The sequence below is a fragment of the Gymnoscopelus braueri genome (assembly GCF_963280865.1).
Source record: "Gymnoscopelus braueri genome assembly, chromosome: 14".
NCBI lineage: Eukaryota > Metazoa > Chordata > Actinopteri > Myctophiformes > Myctophidae > Gymnoscopelus > Gymnoscopelus braueri.
Genome location: NC_137619.1, coordinates 17,980,208 through 17,997,946, shown reverse-complemented (window position 1 = coordinate 17,997,946; position 17,739 = coordinate 17,980,208). Strand labels below are relative to the sequence as shown.

The following is a 17,739-nucleotide window of genomic DNA, read 5'->3' as shown; positions in this document are numbered from 1 at the left end:
GACTGACAAAATGTCAGAATGCAATAATTGGCTATAAAAATTGTTAACAACTTCTTATCTCCCAGGCAGGAATGTAAAACAATACATATCCCAAGTTACCCTTTAAGTCAGTTTGAAAAGTATGCACCACTAACTGATTCTGGTTCACACACACACACACACACACACACACACACACACACACACACACACACACACACACACACACACACACACACACACACACACACACACACACACACACACACACACACACACACACACACACACACACACACACACACACACACACACACACACACACACACTTTTGATGCAAGGTTTAGAGACTGTCTTGCATTCTGATAATGCTGATAAGACACAAACATGTATAGAAAGATAGAAAGTTTTCCTGCATGGGCCCTAAATATAATGTTGCCTCCAACTGTTTGTCGTTCTTTACAAAGGCATGTCAAAAAAGTCTTCTGCTGTACGTTTTTTCTTTGTCTACAGTTCTATTTGCAGGTTAAAGCTCAAAGATGCACGCTGGTTATGAAGATGTCTGTATTAAAGTGTATTTTCTAAACGCGCTTATGCTTTCCTGTTGTTCTCTGCATGGGTAAAAAGCCCCCTGCAAAAAAAATTATATGAACCTGACGAAGGATGAAAGAATGAATGTGGGCAGTTCTAGGCACTTGGTGGTGGATGTCTTTCTAAATCTACACCACAGTCATCTGTCTTCATTCTCTCACAATATATTTCTGCCCCCAGGTTCAAGGTTATGTCGTACATTCAAGCGATCGATATGTTTGCTTCTACTTGCAGTCATATAAAGTTTGTCTTAACACACGTTGAGTCCAAAATTGGCGAACTCCCTGTAATGCTTAATTTATGCTCTGCCGTACAGCGGTGTCGCACATAAAAGAAAATCATCCGCAGTGCTTTGTGAGATTGTAGATCAGCTATTTTTGTGTGTGTGACACTGTCGTATATGACAAATTATGAAAGAGCATTAATGCAGTGGCTATTAGGAAGCTGCAACGACTTCACTTGACATTATTGGAAATACACTGTGTCACATAATTTAACATGGAAGCCAAATTTCCCCCGAGGGTTAGTCAGGCAGACTGGACCAGAATGATGGTGATGATGATGATGATTCAATGAGAAGCCATGCTGTCTCCCATGCTGAAACACAATGGAAACAAGTCCCCAGGACTTGATTGTGTTATCCTTTTAGCCTTAATGTCTTACTGTACCACGTGCTGTTTACATTTCTGACTTATAAAGTATTCCATAAATCAATCAATCCCCCACATTTTCATTCTCCTCTCCAGCTGCAATACATCTGCTATATTTTCATCCCCTCCCTTCTTCCTCAAGTAACACTTCCAAATGCCTGTGTTCTCAGTTCATTTGGACATCTAGTCATCTGTCACTATTGATGACCCAAACCTCTCCATGCCTTGTATTATGCACCCAGTCCAACTCTGACTATAAACTCACCCTAACGCTCAGCCTGTTTCACAGGGACATCCAACCCTAACCCTATAGACTGTGATAGAATGTAATAGTAGCCTAATAAAATAACATGCAGTATGATTAAATATAATTATGTTTAATGTGATTGGAGTCATATATCGCTCAAGACACATTAGCAGTCAGTGCTGTAACAGTCATATGAGCAGAGGTAAAGTTTGAACAGCATTTAATCAGAAGTGGATTGCAGTCATAAGGGCTAGAGTGATATCTCGATTTTTTTTCTCTTCCAAATCATCATTACAAATTATGAAACTTCGATTTAACCATTGAAGCTATTTCGTCGTATGATGAATTTCACAAATAGCTGATCTACAAGTTCCCAATGCATTATTACATAGTGATAAACTGTGAACTACATATATTTTTTAAATAACAAAATTAAAAGTTTGATCAAATAGAAAATACAATTTTATATATATATATATATATATATATAAAATTGTATTTTTTTCCCCAACTAAAATAACATGCCAAAAATTGGGACTTCAGGTTGAAATTGGTTAAGTTACAGGATTGGATCACACATTTAAATCACATAACTGTGGGATCTATTCTGATCTTGGAGTTTAGTGAGGGCTCTGCTCATTGGATATTTTTAGACGGGTGACGTAGTCGTCCCGTCTCTCTAAACAGCTTTGAGGCATTTGGCCTTAGCCCCGCCCCCCTATAAAACATTTGGGGAGCGCACGCCCACAATTCAACGTCAGAGACAGCGACAGACAGAGAACTGCATTTGAAGCCCAGACACACGCAGGTCAGGCAGAGATGCGTCATGGGCTGCTGCTGCCTTAAGACATTGTTCATCGTCTGTCATGGACACACATCCAGTGAATCGTACGAACGTCGTGCGAAGAGGGGCTGTCCTGTCCCAAAAGCCCATGTTATAACCTGCCATGATGAATGTCCAACAATAAAACACAACATAAGTGTTAGTTTTCTTATAAAGTGCTTCTAAATCACTCCACTGTGTTTGTGTCAACGTAATCCATGTGGTGTTTAATTACTCCTCCACGGAGAGAATCTCTTTCAACTTCAAGCCGTGGTGCCGTCTATACATAACCGGAAAACTCGCCCCAAAACACCATCGCCCCCATTTCTTTTCGCGGACCAGCAGTTCTTGTATTCCTGTATTTGTTTTACTGAGGATAAGGTTAGAAATAAGTTTACGGTTAGCCATATTATTAGTTTTACTGAGGTTACGTTAGGAATAAGGTTTGGTTTAGGCATAGTTTAATGAGGTTACGTTTAGGAATACCAGGTGAATATCACCGGATTTCCCCCGGGGTGAATGTTTTGGGGCGAGAGTTTTGGTGTTCGTCTGTAGTGGGCAACAGCGCGCATGCGTCTGCAATAATGCTATCAGGATCAGATTATTAGATATTATTATCAGATATTAGAAGTATATTGGGTACCAAATATACTTACCAAAGAAGTTTTACTCTGGGAAGGTTTTCAGACTCCTCCATTTATTGCACTGACCCAAGTGTGTGTGTGTGTGTGTGTGTGTGTGTGTGTGTGTGTCTGTGTGTCTGTGTGTGTGTGTGTGTGTGTGTATACACACACACACACACACACACACACACACACACACACACACACACACACACACACCGTATATCTAGGTGTGCCCTGGGATCTTTTGGCTATGCCAGGTGTGCCTTGGCACCAAAAAGGTTGAGAAACACAATAATCAAAATATCAACCAATAACTGTTATTGGTTGATATATTGATTCTTGTACCACACCTCCTCAAGTCCATCTGTGCTTATTACCAAGATGTTTTACTGTACCAATTCTTAATAGTTAAATATTGCAATAGAATCCCAATCAATTATAATGTAAACATTACAAATGTAATACATTCTTATCAGGTAACAACTACATATTCTTGTAACTCATGTCTTGCATTACCAATGCTGGCCAAATCAATCAACTACATGGCAGAAAACACAAGCATCACACATCCCACTACCCACTACATGCCTGACCTCGCAAAAAAAAAACTCCCACAGACGTACAGGGACTGACCTGCTTCACACTGTCACCCGTCTACACATGACATCTTATGTCATACTTCCTTGTTAACCATTGACCAAGAGATGAAGCAGAGACCCCCTCTATATTCTATAAAATTGTGTTTCAGATTATACTTCTTTTTTTTTAACTTGGTCTGCTCTTTTTTCCCTCTACAGTGTAGAGGGAAAAAAGAGCAATTCATGTCTATTAATGGCTATTAATGTCAATAATTATAGTTAATTATAGCAATAAAAAAAAGTTATATACGTAGTTAGTGGCAGTGTCTAAGACTGAACTGAATGCGTGTGAGCGCGCATGCGCGTCCGCAACTGGTTTGGGCCCACCACATCAAGTCACCATTTGACTAATGTGGCCCAAACCCCAAAATGAGTTCGACACCCCTGATCTTCACCTATACCTCTTTGCCAAAATTAGCCGATCTACAAGCCCACAACGCCTCGCACTGCGAGGCGTTGTGAGCTTGTAGATCTGCTATTTTTGGCTAAAGTTCTCCTCAGAAAAGGGATGCTAGGGTTCAAGTGGTTAAGGTAAAAAGAAAAATCATATCACACAAAGATTTGGCGGACCCCCTGTCGTAACTCTGAGGACCCCCTAGGGGTCCCGGACCCCCTGTTGAAGACCCCTGCCCTAAACACATTGGACACAGACAGTGACACACAGACCCACTCATAAAAATGACCCCATGTGGTGAAGCAACAAGGACATCATTTCTGGCACTGGCACACGGACAAGGTTACATTAATTTTAAAGAACTGCTACAGCTGACCTACTCATTGCTGTATGCATGCAGTAGGGTCAAAAGGACAAAAGCTAACATTTTGGCTGAACTCTCCAACGGTACATCTTTCAATATCCTCTGCTTTCATGCGAGATGATTAAAAGCAAAAAGCTAATAAAGCGAACCCTTTCAATGACCATCTAGTTACTGCAAAGACATGGGCTCATGCGGGAAGCAATTTAAGATCAGATTGTCCCTTATTTAGTTCTCAAACAGTATTTTTTCTTATGTAAGAACAAATTTTAAGAGCGGTCGAGACGAGTACACTCTTACCGAGATAAGAGAAAACAGACCACAAATTTTGTGTCTGCTGGAAAACATACATTTAAATTTTGAGATAAATGGAAAACGTGTGAATATCATTTAATAAAATGTATATGATATGTTTTAGAGTAATTTGATTGGATTATTACATTCATGGGCTAAAACATACTATTGGTCCATTGAACCCTGGAGGATATTGCATGAGTTCAATCCCTTTTAATTTTCAGTTACCTGCCCTCTACTAAAGCCTGATTTATACTTCGGCGCACAATGGTGTTGAGCAGTGAAAATTGCCAATCCACAAGCAGTTGCAGATGTGACGTGTTGAGAGCTTGTAGATCGACTCGACACAGTTGTACAAGGGAGCACAATTTTGGCTTAAGAAAGCATTTACAGCATCACAAATGTTAATGTTTTGCCATTGCTGAGTTTTCGATGTCCCTAGTGTTAATACTATGAAAAATAACATCAATTTAAAATTCATCTTCATCACATACAACAGGCTGAGTGGGTGATGTGCCAGCTCCTGATGTTTAGTCAGATTCCCAAGCTACAGACGTCTTAAAACTAGGACTTAAGTCTAGGAAGTCCAGGTCACTTGGTGTCATCTTCTCTACGATCAACAACATCCACTGGAACATCATTTTTTTATTTTGCATTTTTTCATTCTATTTTCTTGTCTTTCTTTTACATTTTTGTCATTCTGTTGTCATGGCTACCAGTTCCCACTTGATGTTGTGTGGGAGTCCTGACTGCTCCAGACCGTTCTGAATAACTGCTAGCTTACATAACGTCTTCAGACTAGGACTTAAATGTAAGATATGTAAGATGAAATCTGTTCCAAAGTGGATGATACGATCTCCCACCATGCAACAGCACATGTTACCCACATGTGGGCCTTTCCCCTTGGGCTCAACCTTCCTCCAGGAGAAGGTCTTGGAATCTAATTTCCACAGATCATTGAACTCCTGTTCAATGGACCTGTTCAGACCAGAGTATCCACCAAATATGTACAGTTCTCCATTGTAGACAAAGGCTGCATGGCTCTTACGTTGTTTTGGAAGAAGCTGTGCAGGTGTGTTCAGCCAATAGTTGGTCTCTGTGTCAAACACTCTGATGTTGTTGTCCTGGTGCCCATTGCCCCCAAATACAAACATCTTTGTCCCGATGATGGTGGCAGAGTGGTATGATGTAGCAGGTGCTGGAGTGCCTCTGGTGTTAATCAAAGCCCAGATCATTGTGGTGGTGTCCAACTTGTAGATGTAATTAGTGCGTTCAGTCAGCTTGTTCCATCCTCCATGGATAAACATGACCTTCTCCAAGACACAGGCTGAGTGGCAGGACCTCGCCTCTGGAACAGTTCCGGAAATCTTTGGCTTGAACCATCTGTGGGCGTCGACATCAAATGCATAAAGAACGTTGTCACTGTCTCCCGTGATGGTAAACCAGTTGTTGTGATCTTTTATCTCACAATTCACCATCCCTCCCCAGATGTAGATGATATCATCTATCAGTACAGCTGTGTGTCCGTAGCGCATGGACGGAACATCAAGGGAACATTCTTCTCTTCCAGTTGTCACTGGAGGAAACGTCATCCAGCACAAAGTCACTGTGTTGAAGACGTGAACATCGATCTGATCCTTGTTGTAGGTCAGCCTGTTATGGAACCCTCCAAAGGAATACACCTTGTTCTCCACTGGCCCAGCAGCACAACCATGGAAGCTGTATGTCTGTGGTCCTCTTTTCAGAGGCACCGACCAACACAGCATCTCTATCTCTGTATCTCTCTTTTCTTCCTTTGTGTCTCACTCAGTCCACGTCTGTCTCTTCTTTGTCTCTGTGTGTCTCTGTCTACGTCTCTGTATCAGTGTCCCTGTCTCTGTCTTAATGGAATAATCTCTCAGCATTCCTCTCGATCTCTAGATGTCTGCAACAGCTTATATAGGCTGACAAAGCTCTGGCCTGATGTCACTCACAACACAAACTGATGTCATGCATGTGGAACAACACTGATTTGTGCAGGTGTTTTTATCAGCACACATTTCTCTCTTAACTCATTTTTGGTGGGGTGGGGGGGGCTGGTTTTCAGCAGGTGGTCCGTGGACCACTGGTGGTCCGTGAGGGTATTGCATGTGGTCCCTGACCAACCATGCATCTAGTACTGTAGGATATTGAAAATCAAAGTTTTTTTAAAATGTATTGTCTTCCACGGAACAGTGCACTAAACTTCTGACTTACTGGGAAGTCGGAGGGCAAGACAATTCCACAGAAAAATAAAAAAGGAAAGGAAGTTAGAATCTCAAGAAGGGGAAGTGTACCGGATTACCTGATACTGTAGCTGGAAGAAGAAACGTCATTGCATTTTGAGCTAAAGAACATGAATGTGGTCCGAGTGATACTTAATTAGTTATTTGTTTTTATTTAGACTCTTAAGATACTTTTGTTGTTGGATTAATTGCTTTTCAATATCGTAATGGCATTTCAGTGTACAGACAGTACATTACATTACATTACAGTCATTTAGCAGACGCTTTTATCCAAAGCGACTTACAATAAGTGCATTCAACATAGGTAGGGAACGAAAACTACTAATCACCAGAAGTCTTAAGTGCATTTTCTGCAAAAACAAGCAACCAAGAGTATACCTAGCGCTAAGGTAAAAGTGCAATATATCAGCTACCTATTTCCTTAAACAGATGAGGCAAAAAAGCTAAATCAAATGAGCAGGAGCTAAAACAAATAATTGTATCGACTAAACAAGATCCAATAAAACAATAAAACAAGCGTTCGTACAACTAGTTAACAACAAGTAGGCCAGGCAAAGTACAGTAGTACACTGTGTTCAGTGTACAGAAGTACACTCTGTGTTCAGTGTACACTGTGCACTGTGTTCAGTGTACAGAAGTGTGGATACGGATAAAGCTCAACGTGTCTGACATGTCACCCATCACCATGTGACCAATCTGATTCACGCTGCTGTGATGAGCTGTGCCTTACGCCTTCCTCTGGAACTGCTGAGGACAGCTAATCTCTGCTTCTGTGTGTGTGTGTGTGTGTGTGTGTGTGTGTGTGTGTGTGTGTGTGTGTGTGTGTGTGTGTGTGTGTGTGTGTGTGTGTGTGTGTGTGTGTGTGTGTGTGTGTGTGTGTGTGTGTGTGTGTGTGTGTGTGTGTGTGTGTGTGTGTGTGTGTGTGTGTGTGTGTGTGTGTGTGTGTGTGTGTGTGTGTGCGCATTTAAAGGGTCACGGTGGCGCAGTCGGTAGCGCTGTCGCCTCACAGCTAGAAGGTCCTGGGTTCGATTCCCGCTGGGGGCGTGTCTTCTCCTCCGCGTCATCAGTGCCCATACCCTAGGTGGGGTTGGCGAAAGGGCCTACTCTGTGTGGAGTTTGCATGTTCTCCCCATGTCTCCTAGGGTAGTTAATACCCTCACAAAAACATGTAGTAATCTTGGTCACTATACTGCCTCCCCCTGGTCAGCCGGGGCGCCTGATGGAGGGGAAGGGAACTGGTTGGAATAACGTGTTCCTTCCACGCGCTACGTCCAACCAGGGAAACTCCCCCCTGTCAGGTGACAAGAAGGTCAGTTGGCTCTCATGCATTGAAGGAGGCATGAGCTCGGCCCTGGCCTCCCTAGGCTGGTGGGGGGAGTGTAGTGCCCAGGATTAGTTAGCAAATTGGCACCGGGTGAAAAAAAAGGGTTACAAAATCGAGGGATAACAATTATTTAAAAAAAAAGTGATAATTTAAAATACAGTCTCCTCATTGAATTACACTGCATGGTGAAACAGCTTTCAATGTCTTTTGAGCACATAAATACATGCAAAGTAAACCAAGAAGATTCTGACAATATATAACACCACCAAATCTAGTAGGGCATTTAAAAAAAAGAAAAACAACTTCATCTTGATATTACTATTTTAATTTGGAAGAACACTGGATCCTCAGATCCGGATCTTCAAAAACTGCCCTTATACGGTGTTTAGGGGGCGTTACCTATGGGCGTTGCCCAATTTAAGATCAAGTGGGATTCATCATTCAGCACACCTGGGTAAGAACAGATTTGGATGTTAAGAACGGGTTGATAAATCTGGGGTAGGCTTTTCCTATTTTTTCTCTTAACAGACAGTTAAGATAAAATATAAGAACATTTTTAGATAAAATTGCTGCATGAGGCCCATTTCGGGTTGATAGTTTTTTGTTGATCCAGTCAAAGTGAAATGCTATCTCAGGACAATAAGCATGACCGGTCTATTCTAATCAAATAAACTAATCTAATCTAATCTAATCTGTTTAGCTTTATTGGCTGCTAAATGTATCTCATGATTGTCTCATGCATGGTTAGGACTACAGTCAAACCATAGACTATAGTGAGACCAGAGCCAACCAGACACCACCATCCAAGAGGATGAGGTATATACCAGCTGTGTTCTATAGTGTGAAGCAACCAAAACTACTCCAAGGTGAGATTGATCCAGCACACTCTGACCTATCTCTGTGGAAACGTGTTTTCAAGGGCTTTCAAAGTGAAGAAAAAACAGGTCTAATAATGGCGTGGCCCCCATGAGGATGGCTGGTGTTTCTGTCGTGCAAGTCTTTTGTTTTCCTTCAGCATCTATTTTCTGCACTTTGTATGATTACATTTTTAGTGAGGCATTATGTAGTAGGCAACATTGCAGTAAAGGTTTTCTGGCATGTTGATGACGTCATGTTGTCAAATGTCGTCGAATTTTGGGCACGATTATAGCCCAATCTGAGCCCCACTGAATTCCATTATAAATTACAGTTACATTTTTTTTAAAGATGGCCTACTGGCAGCCTATACAAAACTTTGTTTTCCTTTTTAGATATTTTATTTCTGCCTTTATTGATAGAACAGTGGAGAGGGACAGGAAACAGACATGCTGCCAGGGACCAAGCCTATGTGGTACGCGCCTTACCCACTTGGCCATCGGCGACGCTGCAAACCGTAATCTCATATGGACTAATCGGTTGCATTCACTTAATGCTTTGCCATCACAGCTGTGTGCTTGAGGCAAACATTAGGACATCACTCAGTATACGATAAGTGAGAGATAAGATGAGAGACATGAGCATGTGTACTGTAGGTTCAACAGCAAAACTGTCATCATACTGCTGTTGTTAATGGATAATGAATGACGCAGCAAAAGAAAAATCTAAATACAGCCACCTTTTGTTCCCTTCCCGCCTCTCACTTGGTCCCCGTGTGAATTATTCACACAGGGACCTGTTGACCCTCTCGTAAATCACCATGAGTGCTTGTGTTCTCATTTAGTGAGACACTGACAGGTGCAGTCCATCACTTGTGAGGATTACCGTGGCTTGCGTATGAGAACAATGAAGGAGGTATGGACACATCGGACAGGCGTTCTACACTGAAAAATCCTGAGGGTTCATTTATTTCAGAGTGTACAAATGTAACCAATTGTACCCATAAGGGTCCATTTAGTTACATTTGTACAGTCTTGGGGTTACAAATGGATACATTTATACAGTGTATTTTATTGTGTGACTGAACACGGTACTTTGTATTCTTGGACAAACTGAACACAGTTACCATCTTCTAATCCAAACCTGCTTTCTATCAGAACAAAACTAGGACACTTTCAGGTTGAAGGGCAAGACCACTTTGGTAGAGGTTTGGGTTGTGTACTGTAGTTAGTTACCTGCCATGATGTAACTCCAAAGGTGGCCAAGAAATAATTGCGACATTGATAAGAAATTGATCATTCAAAATATGCTCCCCTTTACTTACATTGTACGGCAAACCCACTCTGGAGGCTCTCTTTTAGCCTGTAAATGAACGCAAACAAAGCTGATTCTGACTGTATGGAACACCACCAAACCCAGTACTGTTTTTCTTATTACTTTTTTTTTTAATGTCAGCTTCCTATTGATGTTGCTCTCTTTACTAGGAATCCAGATCCAGATCTTCAAATAGTAAAATCAACAGAAAGTTCAAATTTTTATTTATGTTGCTGTTCTAGACTGTCAGAATCAGCTTTGTTTGCGTTCGTTTACGGGCTAAAGGAGAGGATCCAGAGTGGTTTTGCCGTACAATGTAAGTCAATGGGGAGCATATTTTTAATGATCAATTTCTAATCAATGTAGCAATTCGTTTCTTATTTCTTGCCCACCTTTGGAGTTACATCATGGCAAGGTAACTACACAACCCAAACCTCTACCAAAGTGGTCTTGCATTGTGAGTGGACCCAACGTTCAGTAATCACATGTCAACATTTATGTGTAACCTTATCAACCTTATCTTCATATAATTGGTCCTCACAAAGGCTCATTATAAAAATGGCACAATTTCTGTCCACCAGGGACGTATCTGGCAGGGGGGACACGGGGGACTTGTACCCCCGTTGGCCACGGACCCTGTGGGCCGCAGACTGGACCAGTATTGGGCTGCGAGTGCCACGTAGCAGCAGACCAGCCTCTGCCGGTGCTATTTGGGTAAATCACATGATGTTTTATTTAAGGAACAGAGTGAAAAGGCAGGCATTAGGACCACGTGGCCGGTGAAACTCTGTGGCCCAGCAGAGTGAGCAGAACGGCAGAGCGACCCCCTCCCTTCTCATGTGTTTCTGTCAAACTACGGTCACAAGTTAACTAAACTGCAAAGACAGAGTGATAAAGTGACCTGCCTGCTTGTACCCTAAAATGTTAAAATTGGATGCTTCATATTCATATGTGAGCGGGTACAGTGCTTTAGGCAGCAAGGGGGCATTTTTCATTTTTCATTTTATTACAGATTGTTGAAGTACAGAATATAAGCTTTCATATGATGTATCATTCATTGAAATTGGAACACATTTGAAGAAGATGTGATCATTTGAATCTTGTCATCTTTAATAGTCTAAACTGAGATAATCCCTTGTAAAGAATTTCCACTTTCTAGCACCTCTCAGCTCCAGGTAATGGGCGTGAACAATGGGTAATTTATTCAACCTAGCCACTCCTCTAACCACTCCCCCATTTTCGGATTTTTACTGTGGAAAGCAACTAAGTACATTTACTCAAGTACTGTACTTAAGTACATTTTTTTAGGTATTTTATACATAGGCTATTTGAAAATAGCCGCTCTACAAGCTCACAATGCGCATTGCAACGTGTTGTGAGCTTGTAGATCAGCTATTTTCAAACATTTGAGTACTTTTACTTTAGGTACTTTAAGTATATTTTGATGCCAATACTTTTGTACTTTTACTTTGCTTGAACGTAACATTTGAGCACAGGCCTTTTACTTTCTATATTGTGGTGTTGCTACCACCAAGTGCTTCTTCCACCACTAAATTTGACCCACTGGTAGTCGACTATAGTCGAGGTTTACCTACTAATGATAAAGACACGCACAAGCTAGGTCCATTAACTCCAACCTGGTGTTTGCACTCTCCATTTACAACCCGTACATCTACAGAAACGTTCAGATTTCAAATATAAAGTCCTTACCTCATGACAACGGATGTTACCATTCACTTCGGGTGGGTCTAAGTACCCGTATCTTCCATATTGTTCAATAAAAAGCATTTTAATCCGATCGGCGGCCATTTTCTCATAGAGTTATAACGTATCAGGAGTGCAATACCCCCCCCAACCGATACGGCCGCGTAGTTGAAAAAAAAACCGGAGATGGCCATCAATCGGATCAAAATGCTTTTTATTTAACAATACGGAAGATACGGGTACTTATGAGGGCCCGTACATAATTATAACACCCGTGGTCATGAGATAAGAACTTTATATTTGAAATCTGAACGTTTATGTAGATGTACGAGTTGTAAATGGAGAAATGCAAACACCACCAGGTGTACGTTCTGCCATGACGCTTGGCGACGAGCTAACAATGCTAAAGCTCCTAGCCTCGTTACTCCACTGTTGTTTTGGCCACATCTTCAGTGAAATACTTCCATACGAACGTCGAGCGGCCTGTTGTTTAGCTGGGGCTGACCTCACCTAGCTGCTGTGTTCGCTACAATGTTATATTGTTTATACAACTAGATTCTGTCCCGAAAAAGACTAACGCAATACTGGCCGCTTCCTAGCCCCTGGTCCAGAGCGTTAGTGAGATTATTTTTATTTACTCCACTGCGCCCTCTACAGATCTGGACAATTTGAACTTACCATTAACCAAATCTGTAGAGGGCACTGTGGAGTAAATAAAAATAATTTCCGTCTTGCGGACATTTTCTGCCCAAAAAGTGTATTTTACAGAGTAGCTGGGGTGCTGAGAGGCTTCCCACCTCCGACAATAGACTTTCAACAACACAAAACAGCCTTTGTTTCAGTGAGTAGCGAAATGGTTTTGTTTATTTTCACTACTCTTGAGTCTTCCAGGGCGTTAGAGGGAACTCACTAACGCTCTGGACCAGGGTCCACCGTGGTGAAGTTAGTTTCAGCCTCAGGTTGAATATTCACCCAGTGGATATTACTCCAGTAAAGTAAAATACCTCAAAATTGTACTTAAGTACAGTACTTGAGTAAATGTACTTAGTAACTTTACACCACCACAGAGAGGAGCGAAACTGATGGGCGGGGATTAGGCCTAGCTATGACCAATCGAAACCTCTCGGGTTAGCAACTCTCTACCAAACTCTCCGCCCACAGGACTCACAAACAGGCACACAGACTAGCAGAATAGGAGCCTACTTTACTATACAAATTTAACCATTTAATGACGTTAAAACGGATATCTGTTGGGATTGAAAGCTTGCTCGACATTCGAACTGTGTTAATATGAAAAAAAAATTTGTGTTCATAAACAACCAAAGCAGGGGGTACACAATAAACCCCCCGGGGATACAGAATGAATAGAAGCTGTACCAATTATGATACAAATTGATCAATACCAGTGTGAGTGCTGATCAATTTGTGCTTTGGCTAAAACTGAGGAACCAGGTGGAGGCTGGGGTGGAGGTGGTTGAAGCTCGCTGATTACTACAGCTTGCAGCTTAAGGACTGAGTAGTAGGTAATTTAAAAAGGGCCACCTCACAGCTGAGCTGTCAGCTGATGTGGATAACAGCTCAGCTGAGCCATCAGCTGAGCATCTGTCAGAGCTAGGAGCTTGACTGCAAGCCAGCCTGAACTAAAGTACATTTACATTCTCAAATGGCTTTAATGGCCCATATTTAACTTCATGAACCCTAGCTTCACTATTCTGGGGGAAACGTTCGGCCAAAATAGCTGATACTCGCATTGGAGCAGTATGATTCTTTAACCTTATTTCTGGAAGAACAGGACACTTATGATGATTGTTATTATTGACTATTAGAAATATATTATTTTGTTATAAATACCCATGGGTTGACAAACTAGACATAGGCATATAATACACTATATTTATAGAGCATTTATTGAAACAAAGTTACAAAGTGCTTTGGCTAAAACTGAGGAAACAATAAAATCAAACAGAATAAAATCATGATGACGTGTATAAAATATGCTGTGTGAAATAAAAACATTAGAGAATCAAACAATAGCATTTAAAATGTGTATAGAAAGGGTGCAGAGTGGTGAGTGCAGAGTACTATTAATTGTCTATGATAGAACATTGATAGTAATAGTAAGCTACAAATAATACACAATATCAATAGTAAAATGTTTAGACTTTATCAACCAATTAAGAGTTGGAGAAAAACTATACACATTTCAATGATCCTTCCTTGGATGAAAAAAAAACTCTTTCATCTATCTTTTTCTGGTGAGAATACTTCTAGTTGTTTCTCCAAACTTAGCACTCAGACTCCCATCCTGAAAGAGAGCATTCCATGTCATCTCTGCCTTGCTATTTGATTTAGTGTCCTGATAGTCCTCTCAGGACACTAAATCAAAAGGTGGCACTCACTTTATGGTAGGAAGTCGAGAAGTCCCATCGTGCACAAGCCACTATACCAAACTTGTTGTGGATAATGGATAATATAACACCTGAGCTCTAGCTCACAGCATGGTTGAAACGGATAAAGAAATTGAGGAAGCATTCCACTCGACATAGTATAAGATGAAACCAGTTGCCAATAAAAAATAATGGAGGAAGCATGCCACTCAACTTAGTATGAGACGAAACCTGACGCTGTTAACATAACTTAGCAAAATTCGGAATGTGACAATTAAAAATAAAATGGGATAATGTTGAGAATAAGGCTAAAAAAGTCTCTCCTTTGATTACAGTGACTTATTTAGCTACTTTATTTCCTCCTTTCTGTCCCTCCAATTACAGAATTTATCCTCTGCCTGTCAGGCCACAGTTCTATGAATTCTGCTCATACGAGCAGCAGACCATCTTCTGCCGGTGCAATTTGGGTAAATCTGCAGATTGCAGGTGATGATGTAATTGCCTATTTGAGAATAGGCATTTGAGATTGAGAATAGGCAATTACTGCACTCTCTCACCATTCTGGCGGATGTGTGTCACTGCTGAGCTTGGCAAAGCATCCAGATCCCTCACTGCCAGTTTAGTAAATGAAGCCGTCACGACTCGTCCATGACAGAGCCCCAGAGGGCTTGCAGTGTATCAAGGGGAGCGTCACTCACAGAGCAGCTGCATTGAGGACGGCATGTACCTCTCTCAGATTCAAAGTTACAGAGGATTTTTTGCTGTGTATAAGCCTTGTCCCATGTGGCTGGTTCAAAGTGAGCTACATTATACAGTACTGTAGAGTGCTGTAATTAGGTGATTAACTTTGATTGTAAGTGCTCTGTGCAGATTCAAGTAAACATGAACAATTTGTGAAGATGATTGATAGTTAAGTGTGTCCAAGCGAGATCTTGAGTGTCTGTGTGATAGTGATAGGGGAGGCAAGAGAGAGAGAGAAACAGAGTGAGAGAGAGAGAGAGAGAGGGGGGGGGGAGAGATCTACCACTTTGTGTCGCATTCTTTCAAATAGGGTTTGAAGTGTGTTCAGCAATTGGCTGAAAGGGCTGTAGTAAAGCAGACGACAATTTAGTTGTCTTTCAAGACATCTTTAAGGGCCCCCAGTTTAAACTGAATTGAAAAATGCAAGAGCATCAGGAATCTTTAGATTGGGTGCCATCTTTAAAGATAATTGCAAATGGCCATGCTTACTTTGGATTTAAAGAAATCCATGTCTCAATTTTTCAATTTTGTGTACGTGCGTGCGTGTGTGTGAAAATATGCCAAACAAACTGACTTCAACAAAGTGAAAGCTTCTTCAGCTGCTATGAATGTAAACCAGTGGGGATGACGCTGGTGACTATCGCACCTCCCGCTCTTCCCCTCTACGGAATGACGTCACAACACCTCCCTCGTTCCATCCGTGTCTGTATGTGACAATAGAGACATAGATGAACATTCAGAGAAAAGAGGTGAGATTTGGTGGACAGTGAAAAAAGGAGGGGGCAAAGTATTTGTCAGAGCTAGTGCATAATAACATAATAATAATGATAATAATAATCTAAGCTATTGTATATTCCAAAACATGATCATCTTTTCTTTTTTTGCAGATTGAGAAAGGACATTGGGGCTTTCAATTTCCCACTGTACTTTGAAAATCATCATTAATTGATAAGATGTCATCATCACCATTGTCAAGCCGTCAGTGTAAATATTTAATCCCGGCAAAGAGGTGAAAGCAGAAAATTGTGAGCCCGAATGAAATGGTCCCATGTATTAAGCCAAAAAGACTCCTCTGTTGGGGGTACGTTTGGGTGCTGCACACCAGGACTAAAAATAAGCTCCAATGACAGTGATATACATTTCATCCAGAATAAATTATGACCTTTAATACCTGCTAAATTGGATCACAAAATAATTAGTCTTAGTATAAGGATTATGTGAACATTATGTAAACATTCTTTACCCAAGAGAAGAGGGACATTTCATACTGTAGGCCTCCTGATTTTTCATTAAGTGATTCAACTAGAAAAGTACGCTCCGCAAATCTCCGCCAGGCTACCCAGGGAGTTATAGGCCAAAGCGTGAGGCGTCCTGTTATAGCCGCCAATTTGAAGAATTTGGGATTGGGGTTCTTCCTTGGCCTACTGGGAGTGTGTGTTCAAAGTTTCAAGCTGATAAGTCCAGAGGGGCTGGAGATTAGGTTCACAGTCGGAGCTCTATGTGATCCTGAGGAACTGCTGTTCTATTTATATTTTAATAGAAGAAAAAAAAGTATAATTAAGTAATGAAAATTGTGTACAGTGTTTCCGTCCACTCCGACGGACAGGGGTGAAAACATAATCTCTGGCCGTCAGGCCTGCAGAGATAAATAGAAATAAACTAAGGGCCCTGCCCAAGGCAGGAGGAATGGTTTCCCGAGGCACAATGTTTTCCCTCCGCTTGAGTGTGTTTGGTATTTTGGGAACTCGTCATGCACTGTCATTTACTAATCAGCACACTGCAATTTTGGGATCAACAAGGCATGATTTGTGCTGTCCACTGCTCGCCTGCTTGGACAAGGTCAACTGGCTTATTCGAGGCACAAGGTTGTTCACCGCAATTGTTTTAACCACTTTAAAGGTAGGGTAAGTGATATTTTTTGGTCATTTTTAGTTTTTCGTTAAAAAGGTTAAAGTACTATATTCTGATAGTAATCATTGCTACAAAGCGTTTGTTCGGTCACAGGGGTCTCTCCAGCTCTTTAGTAAACAGACCTGGAAGTACTATAAGCACCACCCGGCGCAGGCACTCTTGAGTTGTTTTGCTCGATGCCATCTGCACACCAGACCTTAGCAATACTTTCTCATGTCATCGTCCATTACCACACCACACCGTTGACTGTGCTTCACGTCGGTTCACTTGTTCCCACAAAATTTGACAGCAGCTGTAGCGATTTTCCTCTAAGTATCTTTCATCTAAATGGGTTTGTACAAAATATCTGAAACATCCACGTCACCTTCATGTGTAAGCCTAGTCCACGCCTACTACAGACAGACCACTGCACTGCATGCTTCTGGTTGAATGCGGCTTTGTCTCGCTGCAGACCAACTTTTTGGGCATAGGCTGCGAACAAGCTTGGGCTCTCCAGGCATCCGGATCCTGGGCTTCTTTCTCCAGCTGTCCGCATGTATGACCAGACCTCTTCACATCTGCATCCAGGTCACGCTGTCAGGTGTTGAATCTTTTTCTTTTCCCTTCCAGAAGAGGGCACATCTTGTGATATTAGAT

At 41.5% G+C, this 17,739-nt stretch overlaps 1 protein-coding gene across 1 annotated transcript; it reads right to left on the bottom strand.

Annotated features, from left to right (window-relative positions):
* Positions 1-5,298: 5,298 nt before the first annotated feature.
* Positions 5,299-6,369, bottom strand: LOC308100548 (kelch domain-containing protein 3-like; the record flags this gene model as incomplete). Its single annotated transcript, XM_080449615.1, has 1 exon — positions 5,299-6,369. One exon carries the CDS (start codon positions 6,367-6,369, stop codon positions 5,299-5,301), a length of 1,071 nt encoding a protein of 356 aa, XP_080305741.1.
* Between the last annotated feature and the right edge of the window lie 11,370 nt (positions 6,370-17,739).